Source organism: Populus nigra, chromosome 2 (genome assembly GCF_951802175.1).
Source record: "Populus nigra chromosome 2, ddPopNigr1.1, whole genome shotgun sequence".
NCBI classification, from domain to species: Eukaryota; Viridiplantae; Streptophyta; class Magnoliopsida; order Malpighiales; family Salicaceae; genus Populus; species Populus nigra.
The window spans coordinates 43,317,737-43,334,039 of record NC_084853.1 but is presented as its reverse complement, the minus strand read 5'-3'; the positions used below and the strand labels follow the sequence as shown (position 1 = coordinate 43,334,039).

The window sequence follows — 16,303 nt, the reverse complement described above, 5'->3', positions numbered from 1 at the left end:
ATGTATAGATTATTTGGCGCTTTTGGGTAGATATTATTTGCCATTCTTGGTTAGAAGAAATAAAAGGAAAATTAATGAGATGAATATTTAATATTACATTTGTGAGTGTAATTAATTAAAAAGAAAAAATAATCTTCTTACCTTTGAAATTTGATTTTTGACAGCCCATAATGTGATGTAACCAAGTCCATGAGCAGTGAAGAAGACCAGAACCGTGTGACCTAGCCATATGTGGTACTTGATGCTAGCCTCAGAAGGAAGACCGAACAATGGCAGCAGTGATGATCCTCGAGCCACCGGTAAGAAAAGAAGCGTAAGGCATATATTTCCCAGAAGCCCTAGACTCAGAGATGCACTGGCCAATTTAGCTTGCCATCTGCCAAAAATTAAGTTCACCGCCAATATTTTTAATTTATCTTTCGTACAAGACGTCAATGAGAAGGTCATCCTTAGTATTTATATCGTGGTAATTTGTGATTAAAAAAAAAAAAGTTCTTACTCTTTCAATCCCTTTTTTGCTGCTGATTGTGGGGTGATCGTAGCAAAGCCATTAAGTAAATAAACTGAGAATGACCAAATTAATAGGGCCACGAACATGATCAAGAAGGCTAGCTCTGTGCCAGAAACAATGCCTAGAGGGCCTTTTACTAGCATCGGCTTTTTCAACGTGACCAGACGATTCTTTTTGCCATTGCTGTAATTAGTAGAAATCAAAATTATTAATAAATTAATACGAATAAAATAAAATTAATGGGTGCTTGAAACTCTCGTTAATAATCACCTTTCCAGCTTGCTGTCATTAGACCTCTTCCTGAAATGGAGATAAACACTGCCCACAACAGCAACAAAGAGGATGGGAAACGAGAAAACCAAAAATCCCGTGCCTGTAACAAAACATGCATCAAACATATATATATATATATACTTGATATATATATTTCAAACACTTTTTTTAATTTGCCGAGTGGGAAAGAAATACAATAATTAACGCTATAGAATTAATGTTTTGTTGAGTGTACAGGAAAGATTAATCAATGCAAACCTTGCGTTCCAAAATAAGTAGACGAATTAAGCTTCTTTCGGATATTAGGGAGCCATATTTCCTTGAATGTTTTGGTGGGCCTCATAATCCACACCATAGCATATCCCAGCAACACTATCATCAGTAGTAGCCTTATACCTGCCCAGATCATATTCATTTCTTGAATCTATGCTCTCTTTCTCTCACTGAATATATATCAGACACGGGGAAAGAAAAGAGAGAAAGACTTGAGTTAATTAAGAGCTTGTAGACACAGAGAATGTAAATGGAATTAGCCCTATTTATAGTGAAGAATTGATATAATGGTTTTTTATGCATATAGCGAATGTAGGCTTGGCAGCACATGAAAATGAAGCGTGGCTCACGTCTCCTCCCTCCTGCAAGCAGAACAAAGTTTCCAGGGTTCATTATCCTACGTGGTTGACAATAGGCGGGGCCGTGGCGCATGCCCGATACTTGGCATGTGTCATTGTTCAGGAGTCAACGATTGTGCTGACCTTTAATTATCGAAAAAAGAAAAGAAAAATGTTAATTTTGAGTGCTAGCTAGACCTTTTTATTAATTTCTCTCCCTCCATTTTCATTCCATCCAGGCTTTCTGTATGGCACAAGTTGATGCGTTTACTTTCACTACAATGGCAAGTCTCATGCCACCCTACACGATTGATGATGGGAATGATACTAAGCTCATTCGATCACACTCGCAAAAAATTCTCGACGAGCTATATATATATATATATATATATATATATATATATTATTGTGTTTGCAATAAATCTTACGGTTGATATTCATGAACCATATCTTTTCTTAATTAAATGACTGCTTAATTTTTTGCTTGTAGGAATTTATTATAAATTTGTGGATCATGTGTATGCCTTAGGCTGGTATGGTTTTGTTCGGTAAAATTATTTATTGCCTCCAAGGTTAAAGATCCATATAGCTGATGCTTTAATTTCTAGTGCGACCATTCTTTTTTTGAGAGGCAGTATATTTATTTTTAATTGATTTTATTGGTAGAAGTATTTTAAGTTTTGATCGATCTTGATATAAATATAAATATTGTAGAAAGATGTATGGATGTAAGAAATGTACGTAATGTTTTTACAAGATGTATAGTAAGTCTCCGAACACCTATTTTTTTTTTTCAGAAGTAACATTAATTAATTATATCTTATACTATAATTCAAAAAAAGGAGAAATATTTATTCCATGCAAGAAGAAAATTAAATCATACTGATATAACTTACAAAATCATTGCATTGAATGCCATTTATGATCATAATATTTTTCAGTACAATTCATTTAATTGTATAGAACTACGTACTTAGCAAGTGCCATAGTTTTTTTTTTCTTTTTATTTACCGAAACCATAAATGTGTCTTCATGTTTTCGTGAAATATATGCTTTTCCAATTTGAAATTTAACATTTGTGATTACTGTTATTTCAATTAGTTTTTTTATCAAACTCTAAATTATTATGTTTTTGATAATTTTTGTTTTAATATGCTAATATTAAAAATAAATTTTAAAATCTAAAATAAATATTATTTTAATATATTTTTAAATAAAAATCATTCTCGAAACAGATTGTCTTTATTTTGTCAATTCAATTGCAATTGCAGCTGCAAGAGTGGGGACAAATGCCAAAATTTTAAAAGTAAATTCAGAAAATATAAAGTAAAAAATAGGATGGTTCGCATTGAAATCTTATAAATGGATGATCAGCCAAGAATTTTCATCCTCTCGAACTCTTGGGAATTATTTGAGGGGTGCTACTGTGATCTGCATATATTTCGTAGCAGCTGGATCTGATCTAGAATGACTGGCCTCGTGCATAGAGCAACCTTTGCACTCGTTGCTGTGTTCTAGGCTCGTGGCTCTCGTGTGCCTTCTGTAATGCGTGGAAATAGTATGGCTGACGCATGCCTCCCTCCCTAATGACATCAAACTTGCTACAGGAAATATAAATAAATAGTTTTTTATTCTTAAAAATATAAAAACAATATTTTATTTTATTTTATTTTTAAAATTTTAATGTTTTATCCACCTATCAAAACTTAATTTTTAATGAAGGTAAGGTAATTCATTTATATTAATTAACTTGTGCCCCTCCGGGATATATGTTAAAATCCAAACAAGAAATAATGGTAATTAATGAAGTAAATGTTGATGACTTGAGCGACAGTATGGGAAGAATATCTAGAAATCAGAAATATCGAAACGGAAGAAAATCAAGCAATTACCAGACCAGCTCCAAAAAGATTGCTAAGATGAAGTTAATTTCAGACAAAATTAAGGAAGGCTTGGGACGTCGTTGGTTGCTTATGATCAGGCCATAAATTAAAGACTAACTACTTTCTTATGGTAATTAATGGCACAAGCTCTTAATTTTGTACCCCAGTTTGCTTTTTTGAATTATATATTATGCCTTTTTGGTTGGATGATGACGAGGTATAACGAAAGTAAAACCTTCAAAGACCATTAAAAAAATCTTAATAAAAGTATTGACTAGAAAACAAATAGAAAAAATTATTAAAAAAATATTTATTTTTCTAAAAAAAAGAGAGACTAGTTTAACAACTAAAGTATTTTGAATAATTAAGTATTTACCCTTGAATCTTTGAGTGAATCATCCATATTTTAATTGGTTTATTCATAAAAAAAATTCATTTTTTGTAATTAATATATATGGACGGTTTTTTTTTATTTGTTTATATCATTATTCTCTTTTGCAGAGCTTAGAAAATAGCTAATTGGCTGTGGGAATCCTAACACATTTCAAACGGTTCATTTTGGTGGGATTCAAAGACTTAAAAAAAAAATACTTTCATGTGATAAAGTCAGTAATTTTAAATAATAAATTATAAAAATATTTTTAAATTCTATAAATAAAGATGTTTGTTTTTATTTTAATATAATAAATACTTTATAAATTAAAGTACAAATGCTTGAAGAAAACAAATTGTGAACCTTTTAATTACTTAGATGGTTTAGAGATATTTATAATCCATGAACTCTGTATTTTATAATAGAGTGAAGAGACTGGAGAGTTATTTTTACATATCATTAATGAGATGAAAATATGATATGTCATTAGTAAAGTTTTTATACCTATAGATGTAGAAGATGAATATTTCATATTAAAAGTCTTAAAAGTAAATAAACAGAGTTTTATGGCCTTAACATGAGTCTATAACAACCTTCAGATAAATTGAGCTAGGCGCGTAACCAAGCCTGAGGGGTGATGAGTTTGACAGTTTGCCAGACTTATGTTTATTTGGGTTCAACACATGCCTAAACTTAAGTATGTCGAATCTGACAACTTGTCATATTCATGTTCACTTAGGCTTGGTATCTATCTGGATCCAAGTATATTCGGTGTGACAGCTCGTCATATCCATGTTTACTTGGATCCAACACGTGGCCAAACATAGGTATGCTGAGTCTGGTAGTTTACAAGAACAACGTTTACTTCGACTCAGCATGTGATCAAACATGAATATATTGAGTTTGACAACTCACCACATCTATTTTTAGTGTAAAACCCAAACATTATAGATCTAAAAACTCATTATATCCATTTGTTACTGTGTTACCACCATATTACTGAACCTTTTTAATCACGATTTTACTCTTTTTCTTACATTGCATAAAAAATACTGATTCATCATCAATCACTACGCCTCAGAAACATGCCTTGAATCTTTCAGTGACCGCGTTTAAAAATTTGAGACACGTGAATATGAGATCTCGCTAAGCCACCTCTTGCAGTTTGTAACTTACGAATGCATTAACATCAACTACGTAAAATAATTCCATACCATTTTAATTCCACTCAAATTACCGAAGACCGCCATCCTTCAAGGCCTAAAAGCATGCCGTCAGCCGTGGGTCGTGAATCGAATTTAGCCCTAAAAGTTGAGACTTCCACGAGTCCCACATAACCCCGACGGCCTTAACAAATATTCCATCACACTAAACTTTATTTCAGTTCACCTTCATGGAAATTCGTTACTTTTGGATTAAGGAGGAAGAGGTAACAGGGTGGCTGAAGCTTCTTTGTATGATTATATGTTGCTTCGCCGGGAGAAATTGAATTGGAAGAAAATTAAGAAGGTTTTTTTGCGGCCCACAATTCTGCCAACACTTACTAATTAAAGTGACACTTGTTATATTAAAAAAAAAAGAGTGAATAATGTTAGGAATTTCTTACTAAATCATCTTTTGTTTGGGGAAAAAATTGTGATAAGAGGGGAAGGGAGGCGAGGGGAGGGGATGTAAATTGTTTTTACCTTCCCGTAGTTTGGATAGATAAGAAAATGACGGAGGAGAAAAAAAAAAAAATTAGGGGCAAAAAAATGAATGGAAAATAATGTTTTTTTTTTTTTTAATTTTTATCTGGGTATCCTCACACCCTTTTAAAGAATAAAACTAGTTCTATTTGGAGTTTGTGGCTGGCTCTCCCAATAAATACGCTTCTTGAGGATTAAATTTGTATTCTCATCTTTGTAAGGATATAGTAGTGTCTTAACCGCTAGACCAATACTTTATTAGTAGTTCACTTCTAGTTTGGAGGTAAAGGTAAAGAGATGAAGTTATAAATAAGATTGAAAATGTTTATTTATCAAATGGATAAGATTGAGTTTTTCACAAAGAAATAAGATTAAAATAATAAATTAATGTAAAAGGAATATAATATTTTTTTTCCTTCCAACCCATTACCTCCAAATTTGAGGGTGAGATTTTGAAGAGGAAAGAAGGTTAAAAATAAACCTTCATTTCCCTTCCCCTCCCTCACATATTTTCTTCCTAAATAAGGTTAAAAATATCATTAACCTCCATACCCCTCCCCTCCATTCCCTTCTTACCCAAACAAACTGTAAATGTGATAATATTCATATTAATTTAAGAAAATTTTCAAATCGCCATGAAGAAAGGTTCGGCCTTCTAACAGTTCATCTCTACACCCTTAGGGTTATTCCATAGAGGCCCACTAAACAGCAATGCGAGACATCATCTAGCAGTAGTGGGATGCTTTACAGGCACCGTTGGAAATTAGGAAAACAAATCAGCAAGCAGTTAACGCCATGAATGATTTCAGGATTACTTCAAGACAAGGGTTTTCTCATAATTTATCACTTGTCAGTTTTTTTTTTACCTCCGCAAGGCATATTCTCTACCTTTCAAGTGCCAATTCATGAATATGTGCAGGCCAAATTCGTGATTCCATGCAATCAAAATCAAGTGATTGCTTTACAAAAATAGAAACATCATTGCAATATGAACAAGAATCAAGGGAAACACCATCCTAACAAGAAGAAATTCATGACGTAATAACATTACAGTAATCACTTGTCTGCCCTAGGTGAGATACTTTAAGCATAATTTACTTCCTCTCGTCGTATCAGCATGCCAAAGCGGAAACAGCCTATTCAAAATCAATTGAATAAAGCCGGGCTCGGTTCAAGCTTGCAAACAATACAACTTAAGGTTGAAAGTTCGAGCAAACTGTTGAATGGGTATGCTTTCAGTAAAATAGCTGGAATCTTATTTAAGGATCGCAAAGTACAAGAGATAATTGAAGATATTGCATCCTGCATTACAAAATATAGAAGTTGCACAGTATATTATATGCTACAAAAACAGCCTGCTTACAAATTAGCATTACAATACTGGCCAGGTACATTAAGCTTTAGATACTTCAAATAAGAACTTACTATGACCTTAAATAGCAGAAGGTGAGAATACCATCATTCTATAGCATCTGCATCACCAGTTATATCATACAACAACCTGTGCTATAGAACAGAAATCACGCCTTACCAGAAAAATGTAGATTACCATGATTTAAGTCAACTCCTGGGACCTCTGTAGGCAATTTGGACCAGGAAACAGGGTTCCTCATTCCCACTGTTCTCCTATGCATAACCAGAGCTAGACTCAGCAACAAGCACAAACCAGCAACAAATGGAACCAGAACACCAATGTTTCCTCTAGGCCAACTTTTCAAAACCATGCCTGCACAAATCTTTCCACCAAGACTCCCCATTGAATTATTCATCTTCATGATCTCCACCCCATTCAAAATACCATCAACTCCATATGCCATGGTCTTGTTGGTAGGTCCAACACTAACACGCAAAACCCCAGAGCTATCATCATCAACAACAAAATCCACATAAAACGGAGAAGCCAGCGTATATGTAATAGACGAAAGATCTAAATCTTCATATGTCAGGTACCCATTAACATAGACATTAAAATGTATCAAACCAAGCGATATGCTAGCAATATCACAGAAATGCATCCTAACAAGATACTTATAACCCTCATCCACTGGAAACTCCCATGTCATATTAACATTAAGTACTGAGCCATTAGTGTTAGTAATCACTCGTGCAGTCTTGTACACAAAATCAGGACCTACTTCCCTGCTAGCCCCTCCAATTTGGTAATGAATACGACCACCAAAGTACATCCGTTTCGACAAATCATTACTTGATTTCAAAAACTCATAATCAGGAATCCATGTTCTCCATACAGTATCATTAAAAGGTGTCACCTTTGGACCTCCAACATTGATCCTATGCACAGTTTCAAGTGCCTGCTTGGTTAATCCCACAAATTTCTCATCTTTATTACCATTAACAAGAAATCCCACATCAGCAATCAAATCTTTAGGTGCAGATATCACTTCAATTGCATTAACAAAACCATAATTACCCTTCTTTGCAGGCACAAAATTAATCACAATCTTATCAGAATCAGCCCATATAAAGTACTCCTTAACTACGAAGTCCCTAACTTTCCCTACACTGAAATTGCTCAAAGCAACATATCCATTAACCAAAACGTGAAATTGAGCATCGCTTAAGTCCAAATTGGAAGAAACAAAAGCGTGAAAATGAAGCCTTACCATATGAGTCCCTAGTTCCTTAATCTCAAAAGCATATTTTGAAGGTTTTTTGAAAATTCTTGCGGAGTTGTAGATTTGGATAGAATAAGGAGATGGGCTTTGGTTGGTGAGCGGAATCGTTTTTGCTGAGGAGAGAAGCGGCGAGCTCGGATTGGAATCGGAGATAAAACGGCGGTTGTCGACGGTGGTGTCGACGGTGGAGCCACAAGAAATGAGGTGGTTGTCTGTGGGAGAGAAGCTGGAAAGAGAGAGGGTGGAGAAAAGAGAGAAGGTGAGAATCAAGAGAGAGAAAGTATGGATTCTGTGTGAGTTAGTCTCCTCCATTTGAGAGAGAAATTGAAGAATAGAGATTTCGGAGAGTGAAGAGGAAATTAAAGAGTTTTTGTTCCTATTTTTGTGATAGTGAGTTAGGGACGAGTTGAATTGGGTTTTCGGGACATGGTCAACGCGTCATTTGGTGTCCGCGTTTTGGTTATGGCCCCACTTTACGTGCTAACCTGGTATTGAGGTAGAACCAGCGCGTCGCTCTTACAGTGTTGGGACCCAACCAGGCTGGTTTAACTTGAACCAGCTATTGGAATTTGGCTGCCTTTTCCTTTCCTTTCCTTTTTTTTTTTGTTTTTTTTCCTCTTTTCTGCCAATATCCCAATGAATCTATTTTTAGTTTTAATCATCTGGGTATTTTCATACCATCTTTTTTTTTATAATGATATTTTTTTTTAAGTTGGGTTACTGGTTGGGAATTTACTCTTATCAATTCATGTTTTATTTTTTAAAAAAACTCTTGAAATAACAAAATTTATATATATATATATATAAAATCCAAAACAAGTCTAAGTAAATCTGGTTTTAACCTATGATTTCACAAAAATTATTCCAGTCAAGTCTACTTTACAAATGATGGAAAGATTCAAACCGAAACGTAAAATTTAACATTAAAAACATGGAATATTATGTGATTGGCATTACAGATTTATAGTCCTAAACAACAAATTAATTTACATTATAGTGCGGTAAACCAAAGCAAAGTATAAGGATTTCATGTTTGGGATTGTAGTAGCGGTTGCGGTTTAAAATATTTTTCACTTAAAAATATATTAAAATAATATTTTTTTATTTTTTAAAAATTATTTTTGAGATCAGCATATCAAAACGATCTAAAAACATAAAAAAATTGATAAATTTTTTTATAATTTAAAAAAATTTGATTTCAACCGTGTTTTCAAACGAATCCACAACGCATACAAAAGTGGTTGCAGTCAAGTATCTATTAAATGAAATTGAAAAAAATACATACATGCAGTTGGATCGATCACAAGAGAGTTAGTGTTCACTCTTGAGCTTGGGCGTGAGAGAGAAAATGGCGGACAAGAAGCCATCATCTTCTCTTCTCGTAGTTTCACTCATAGTTTTTGAACTCGGTATGATAGTTGGCTGGATTCAAGGCCCGAGTTCCTGGTCTTGATCGGGTCACCGGGTTGCCCAAGTCAATTCCGTTTTTTAAATCAATATAAAGTCATTTTAGTAAAAAAAAAAAATTCAACGGGTTGCAATCGGGTTTTTGACCGGGTTTTGCTAGATCAACCGGATCACCTCAAGTTTTCCTTTTTTCTATTTTTTCTTAAACCCGGCCCGGTTCCCACCCTGGATCCTGGATTGACCCGCCAAGTCGGGTTTCGAAACTATGGTTTCACCCCCTCCACCCTCTCTCTCTTCTTTCCAAATAGAAGCTATTCCCTGTGTCTTTAGTCCCTGTGTCTTTAATTTAAATGGAGAAACGAACTAAAATGTTAGATTACAAGAACTTCGAGGATGCAAATAACTCCAAGAAAGATAGAAGGATGAATAGTTCTACGACTTTGTTATTTGTTTTTCTTTGTAAGATTATTCGAGAGGGTGGAGTTAGCTTAATTTGATTTTATTTTTTTAATATATTTTTATAAAATTATTAATTTTTAAAATTTTATTTTTTGATATTGAATTATTATCTTTGAGTTTTGTGATTTTTTTTTTAATTATATCGAGTACAAGTTAATCAAAGTAACTTTAATTCATTTTTTTTTCTTGTTTTTTTATTTAATTTCAGTTTTTTTTATTAAGTTTTTTAATTAAAAATCTAATATTTTTATCTTGATATTATATCATATGTGATAGATAATCAGGTTGATCCAAGTTCACATATTTTTTTTCTTGGACATTACAAATTTTTTTTTTTATACTTATCCTTTAACATTATATTATTGAGCCCTTCAGTGTTGTGTTTTTTTTTTCTTACCTCGAGTTATCTAATCTAGTTAACTCGGAATTAACTAGTTTATCATGATCTGTAAATGTTTTTCTACGTTAAAAACATTTAATGACCACCGGTGAAGCTGGACACTAATCTAGTTAATACTACAAGTTTATATACCACAGTCCCAATAATTCATAGCAGAACACACCACTAAGCCTTTTTTTTTTTTTAATTATCAATAGCGAGGATTTTACTCTAAAAATTACAAAACCTTGTGTAGCCAAAATATAGATCTGGCTAATTCTCATTTTGGTAAGCTGATTCTCATTTTGCTCGCCTGTAAAATTTTGATTGCAGCACAGGTTTAGGGTTCAAGGATGCTTCTGTTTTTAATCTTCTTCCTCTTCCTCTTCTTCTTTTTATAAACTTTACATTTTATTATTTGATAGTTAAAACTTAAAAGTGCTGTTTAAGGTGGTTTTTTTTAGTTTTTAGACCCAAATTTATCTATACTACTTTTAATCTCTTCAAGTAAGTTTGTCTGATTCCTATCTTTTTATTTTTCTCTGTGTTTTGCAGGTTGAGAGCCTTTTGACAAGTTCTTGGTTGCAAATTGGTACTAAATTTTTTGTTACATTTTATTTTTTTGATGAAATGGTTTAGTTGAATTCATCTCATGCTGTAAGTTGCTATCATGGCTGGACTTAGGTTTTCTATGCTAAAAAAGTCTTTCTGTAATTCCATCAACCCCACTTCACAACGTCAATCGCTTCGATTTTATAATGTTAATGGAAGTAGTCTAAGATCAGCATCTGCTATCATAAATGGAGATTATTACAAAGATGAATCAAAATTGGCTGGAAATCTGTCAAATATTATAGCTATGAGATCTGATGCTTGTGTCAATAACCAATGTTATAAGAAGAAACCCATGAGAGGATTTTTGTCAACTTCGTCAAATGTGTTGCTTCGAAGTGCTGTTCCTTTCTTTTCAATGAGCCCCGGGTTGAGCTGTAGATCATTCTCTTGGTCTTCTGGTGGCAAAGTTGATAAATCTGGGGCTAGTGAAGTTTCAGCTTCTTCCAGTGGAAGTGATGTGGACGTTAGTAACAGTGGTGGTATTGGAAGTGACTGGATTGATAAGGTTAAAGAAGCTTGGCAAAGTGCAGTGCATGCAGTAACTTATTCTGAGCAAAAGGCTAAAGAGATCTCCACTGAACTGACCCCTTATGTTCAGCAGTTGCTTGATTCGCATCCATATCTTAAAAATGTGGTTGTTCCAGTTGGTTGGACTTTGACTGGTACTGTTGTGGCTTGGGTGGTTATGCCTAGACTTTTGAGGCGATTTCACAAGTATTCAGTGCAAACTCCTGTTGCTTTACTATCTGGAGGCACATCTGGTGAACAAATTTCATATGAGAAGAGCATTTGGGGTGCTTTGGAAGATCCTTTAAGATATGTAATCACCTTTATGGCATTTTCACAAATGTTAGTAGTTCCAACTATAATCCTTTCCACTTTATGATATGTGAATGTTCATATTTTTTGTATATATTTTTCATTAGGTGACTAATATATTTGGACTCTGATTTGCAGTGCTGTGATGGTGGCACCTACTACAATTGCTTCTCCGTATATAGCACAAGCATGGAGGGGTGCTGTTATTCTTTCTTTTGTATGGTTTCTGCATCGGTGGAAGACAAATGTGTTTAATCGTGTGATAGCTTCGGCAACAGTTGATCGGGAAAAGCTGTTAACTCTTGATAGAGTTTCTTCTGTTGGTCTTTTTGTTATTGGAGTGATGGCTTTAGCTGAGGCTTGTGGGGTTGCAGTGCAGTCTATACTTACTGTGGGTGGCATTGGAGGTCAGTGTTAGTAAATGGCTTGTGCTTTTACACATGCAGTAATTGTGATGATAGGAATATTTGGCATGAAAAATTCTGATATTTAACTAATCTTCTGATTTTTTATTCTTGCTCGATTTATGCTTCCAAATTCCTATTTATTTGTGATTGTAGTGCGATCTTAACATTCTAACATTTTTTTTTGAAATGCTTAATGGATTTCTTGAATGCACACGTTAACTCTACAAGTTCTTAAATCAAAGTTACTTCTCTATTCCCTCTCCATCTGTTGACTTCCCTTGTCACTTAGTTTTGGCGAGCAATATGGAATTCTTTTTGCCATTTTTTCTTTACACCTTATGGAGACTGTCCTACCAAAACTTCATGTATGTGTAACACTGTTTGTTCTCTACAGAAGCCCTCCATATGAATGGAGGGATACTCTTTAGTTATGTTGTTGGGACTGTGGTCTGCTATTTTAGTTAGTTTTTTTTTTTTTTACACTGGTGGCAAAAAAGACTCAAGTCATGTTATTTGTTCACCTTAACATCTTTTTACCACTTCTTTTTTCACGTGAATGCTAGTTATTGCTTGATAGTTTTACATTTCTCATTGAAAACTAAAGGGTAAAATGTAGAGTGCCCCTGTACCATTGGTCAAAGAACAAAGAATCTCCAAACAAAATTAGGGATAAAAATTAGTCTTTCTGGTAAATGATGTTAGGTTTTCATTCAATTTTTTTAAGGTAAAAAGTGTCAAGCTCCCTTATACTATTGGTCGAAGCGCAAATAATCCCTGAACAAATTATTCAACTGAAATCGGATCCTTCTATAAAGTGGACTATGGTGACACTTGATTTTACTTAACCCAAATTGGATGGAAAACTAATGTCATTTAGCAGAAGAACTAATTTTTACCTCCAGTTTTGTTCTAGGACTGTTTGAGCCGAATAGTTTGTTCAGGAACTCTTTGTGCTTTGACCAATAGTACATGGGTCCCTCATACATTTTACCCAAAACTAAATGCATCTTATTGATGATATCTCAATCTAGACCACCCATTCACTTTTCTCTTAGGGTCAATCCTATGTTGTATTGTAGTTTTGTGTTTTTGTAATCATATATAAAAATCTGATTCTCTTATTATTATAAAATTATGTAGGAGTTGCTACCGCTTTTGCTGCCAAAGACGTCCTTGGGAATGTGCTCAGTGGGTTGTCTATGCAATTTTCAAAGCCCTTTTCACTTGGAGATACAATAAAGGTGAGAACATGTCATTGGTCCTTGGTTGATTGAAGTTTTTGTCTTTGGATAGTGAAAAGTCTTTATAAAGAAATAGTCCATGAGTAAAGATCAAAATTATGGCTTTCTGTGAAAAGTTCTCTGAAGTCTCTTTTCACAATGTCCAAGAGCATTGTTTCACCAGACATCCATAACTTAGTTTATGTTTTTATTTGTTGTTACTTTCCCGCTGTTGATCTTGTAATGAATTATACTGCCAAGCACCTTTCATCCAGCCCCTCATTACTTGTGGTAGAACATGTTAGGAATGAGCATGATAGTTGTGCAGATAGTATCCCAACCAATTATATCATTTTTATTTTTACATGCAGATATATATTTTGTTACCAGAAAAAGGGTTTCTATCCATTCTGATTCTTTATTCGTCAATACTCGTGAAAAATGGAAGAGAGGCTATTCTTCCTATGCATTTGTAATAATCTCAGCAATTTTAGGCAAGCCCATTTGTCTTGTCCCTTTTCTCTTTAAAGAGTCACTGAAATTCTTTGATTGCAGGCTGGAGCTGTAGAAGGTCAAGTGGTCGAAATGGGACTTACCACCACTTCATTATTGAATGCTGAGAAATTCCCTGTCTTAGTTCCAAATGCATTGTTTTCTAGTCAGGTAGGCCATTTTCCTTACAAGTCATATTGTATTTTTTGGGAAACCATGGTCTAAAGCTGTGTTATCATGGACTCTATCTCTGTTTCTGCCAAGGATATTTACATCACACACCTAGTTGCTGATGTCATCATATTCAAGCCTTATATTTCCTTTTTCTTATGCTTTTATCTGGATGTTGAAGTTTTCAGTGGTTGATGGCTCATCCTTAATTTTTGATTGATTTAAGTGGCCATATGAATATCCATCATTGATTCGGTTCTCTGACTGAAACTGTGGGTGTGTGTGTTTTTATTTTTATTTTTTGATATGCATCCACTCAGATACCTTACATTATCTAAAGAAGCGTATCATCTCCATCTCTCTCCCACATATATGTGTCTTCCACAGTGCATTGCACATGTGCACACACATTATAGTGGTATCTAATAACGAGCTGCGTCTTGAATGCTTATTCAGGAGCACCTTCTTTGCCATGTTTATACTAATACTGTTGCCTGAATAATCTTTGATGACTGACATATAAAGTTATAGGTAATTGTGAACAAATCTCGTGCCCAATGGCGTGCGATGGTCTCCAAAATTCCTGTGACAGTTGATGATGTGGAGAAGATACCCCAGATATCAAATGACATCAAGAACATGCTAAAATCCAACGCAAACATTTTCTTGGGAAAGGAGGCTCCTTACTGTTACTTGTCTAGAATAGAAAGTTCATTCGCAGAATTGACTCTTGGGTGCAATCTCAAACAAATGGTAAGCTCCAATCTCCCCCATGGATTCTTTCTACTTTTGATGCAGGGCAGAAAATCGACCATTATGCTTGCAGATGAGCTGTGTTCACTTGCTGATTTTCATCTGTACCTGGCTCTGATTCTTTGAAATTTGAACATCATATATCTAGTTTGCTGTTGATTGGAACTGTCTTCTGTGCTTGTCTCTCTAGTTTAAAAGACATGTTGAACAAGGAATAAAGGCATTTTTTTTTAATAGCTGTCACTGCTCTGTTGGCTAATAAATGCGACCCTAGTCCTTTATAACCTTCAATGATATCACATAAGGATTCTGGCATCAAATTCAGTTAAGCTTTGTAGGGCAGAATTGTATTTATAACATGTCCAAACATGCAAGCTTGAGGGTTCATATTGTTGATGACATTTCCAAAATATTGCCATACAAATATAACCAAGGCAATTGCAGAGAAGCCATTCCCTTTTTTTGTTTCTTTGCAAGGACCAAATGAACTGCTTATTCATCTCTTGATGCTCACCATTGAATAAAAGAAGATTGCAGTCATTGATCTGGTTTTCTTCTCATGAAGCTCTGTTTTGAATCTCAATACTTGGATGCGCCATCCTCTCATAGAGTCCATCACATGTCCTTTTCTGTTATGCTAGTATATGTTTATAATCATGTGGTATGGACTAAGGCTTTATTGTTGTTGTCATCACTGTTTTTACTAATAGATGTTGTACTGCTCTGAGTGCAGAGCAAAAATGAATTATACTCCACGGAGCAAGACATTCTTCTGCAGTCAGTCAGGATAATAAAGGAGCATGGTGCTAGATTAGGCATCACTACTACCAGTCAGTGATACAGTGACAATGCTGGTAAACGAGATTCCGCATGGTGAAGCTTGGACCCTTCTCTACACGCACTCAACTTGAATATCATACTGTGCAGAAACCTGTATCATAATGTTGATTCTTGTGTTCGAGTTGTTATGGTGCATCTGAAAAGAAAAGAAAAAAAAAACTGTTGTGGTGTAACGGCTGACAAGATACAAACTCTAGTCGACTGAAGAACAGGTTTTCAACTTTCTTGACCAACAGTAGTTGAAAGTTTTGAATCCATTTGTTCAGCTGAAAAGGTATCATTTCTTTCTTTCTTTTTTGTAAAGAAAAAACCAAAAAGCCAGAACATGCTTCATGAGGATTATTCTTGCTTTGTGTAGCGATAGACCATGACAGCAGTCTTAAAGAGCGTCGACTTCAAATACAGCCTTCTTGAACCGAAATAACGCATGCAGATAGTGTAGCATGCTTACTGAATACAACATAGTGCTTAACAAAGACATTAATTATGCATTTCTATACTGTAGCATGTGGAACACACCCAATAAATTGAATTGGATTTGGATTGGTAACTAATATGGGATATTGTTGGATTAAAAATTGATACTTTCAAGGACTAAATAAAAAGAAAAGAAGTTTTTTTCTACTGATTCGAGGTAGTCCGGGTTTTCAAGAATTTGAAGGGAACTGCAAAACTTCTGACATGAAATCCTACTAATTACATTGCATTTTTAAATAGATCTATCACTTATTTGAATTTAAACTTAATTGGATTGATTCTTGTTTATCCT

At 34.4% G+C, this 16,303-nt stretch overlaps 2 protein-coding genes across 3 annotated transcripts; one reads left to right on the top strand and one right to left on the bottom strand.

Moving 5' to 3' along the window:
- Positions 1–6,569: 6,569 nt before the first annotated feature.
- On the bottom strand, positions 6,570–8,413 carry LOC133682369 (probable receptor-like protein kinase At5g24010). Its single transcript, XM_062105687.1, has one exon. The coding sequence runs from the start codon at positions 8,282–8,284 to the stop codon at positions 6,857–6,859; it is 1,428 nt and encodes a 475-aa protein (XP_061961671.1). The 5' UTR covers positions 8,285–8,413; the 3' UTR covers positions 6,570–6,856.
- A 1,931-nt stretch (positions 8,414–10,344) lies between these two features.
- LOC133682763 (mechanosensitive ion channel protein 1, mitochondrial-like) lies at positions 10,345–15,936 on the top strand. Of its 2 annotated transcripts, none has more exons than XM_062106276.1 (7): positions 10,345–10,505; positions 10,773–11,681; positions 11,790–12,058; positions 13,199–13,299; positions 13,834–13,941; positions 14,473–14,694; positions 15,428–15,936. In XM_062106276.1, exons 2-7 carry the CDS (start codon positions 10,888–10,890, stop codon positions 15,530–15,532), a joined length of 1,599 nt encoding a protein of 532 aa, XP_061962260.1. In that variant the 5' UTR covers positions 10,345–10,505; positions 10,773–10,887; the 3' UTR covers positions 15,533–15,936. The 2 variants fall into 2 exon arrangements, with proteins under 2 accessions (XP_061962260.1, XP_061962261.1); XM_062106277.1 differs by having other exon boundaries at positions 10,345–10,555.
- Positions 15,937–16,303: the final 367 nt, after the last annotated feature.

What these genes read in the sequence shown, in the direction of transcription:
- LOC133682369 (XM_062105687.1), bottom strand. Translation starts at nt 8,284, where the DNA reads ATGGAGGAGACTAACTCACACAGAATCCATACTTTCTCTCTCTTGATT.
- LOC133682763 (XM_062106276.1), top strand. Translation starts at nt 10,888, where the DNA reads ATGGCTGGACTTAGGTTTTCTATGCTAAAAAAGTCTTTCTGTAATTCC. An exon ending in TACTGTGGGTGGCATTGGAG is followed by an intron (nt 12,059 to 13,198) that starts GTCAGTGTTAGT and finishes AAAATTATGTAG; the next exon opens with GAGTTGCTACCGCTTTTGCT. An exon ending in GGTGCAATCTCAAACAAATG is followed by an intron (nt 14,695 to 15,427) that starts GTAAGCTCCAAT and finishes CTCTGAGTGCAG; the next exon opens with AGCAAAAATGAATTATACTC.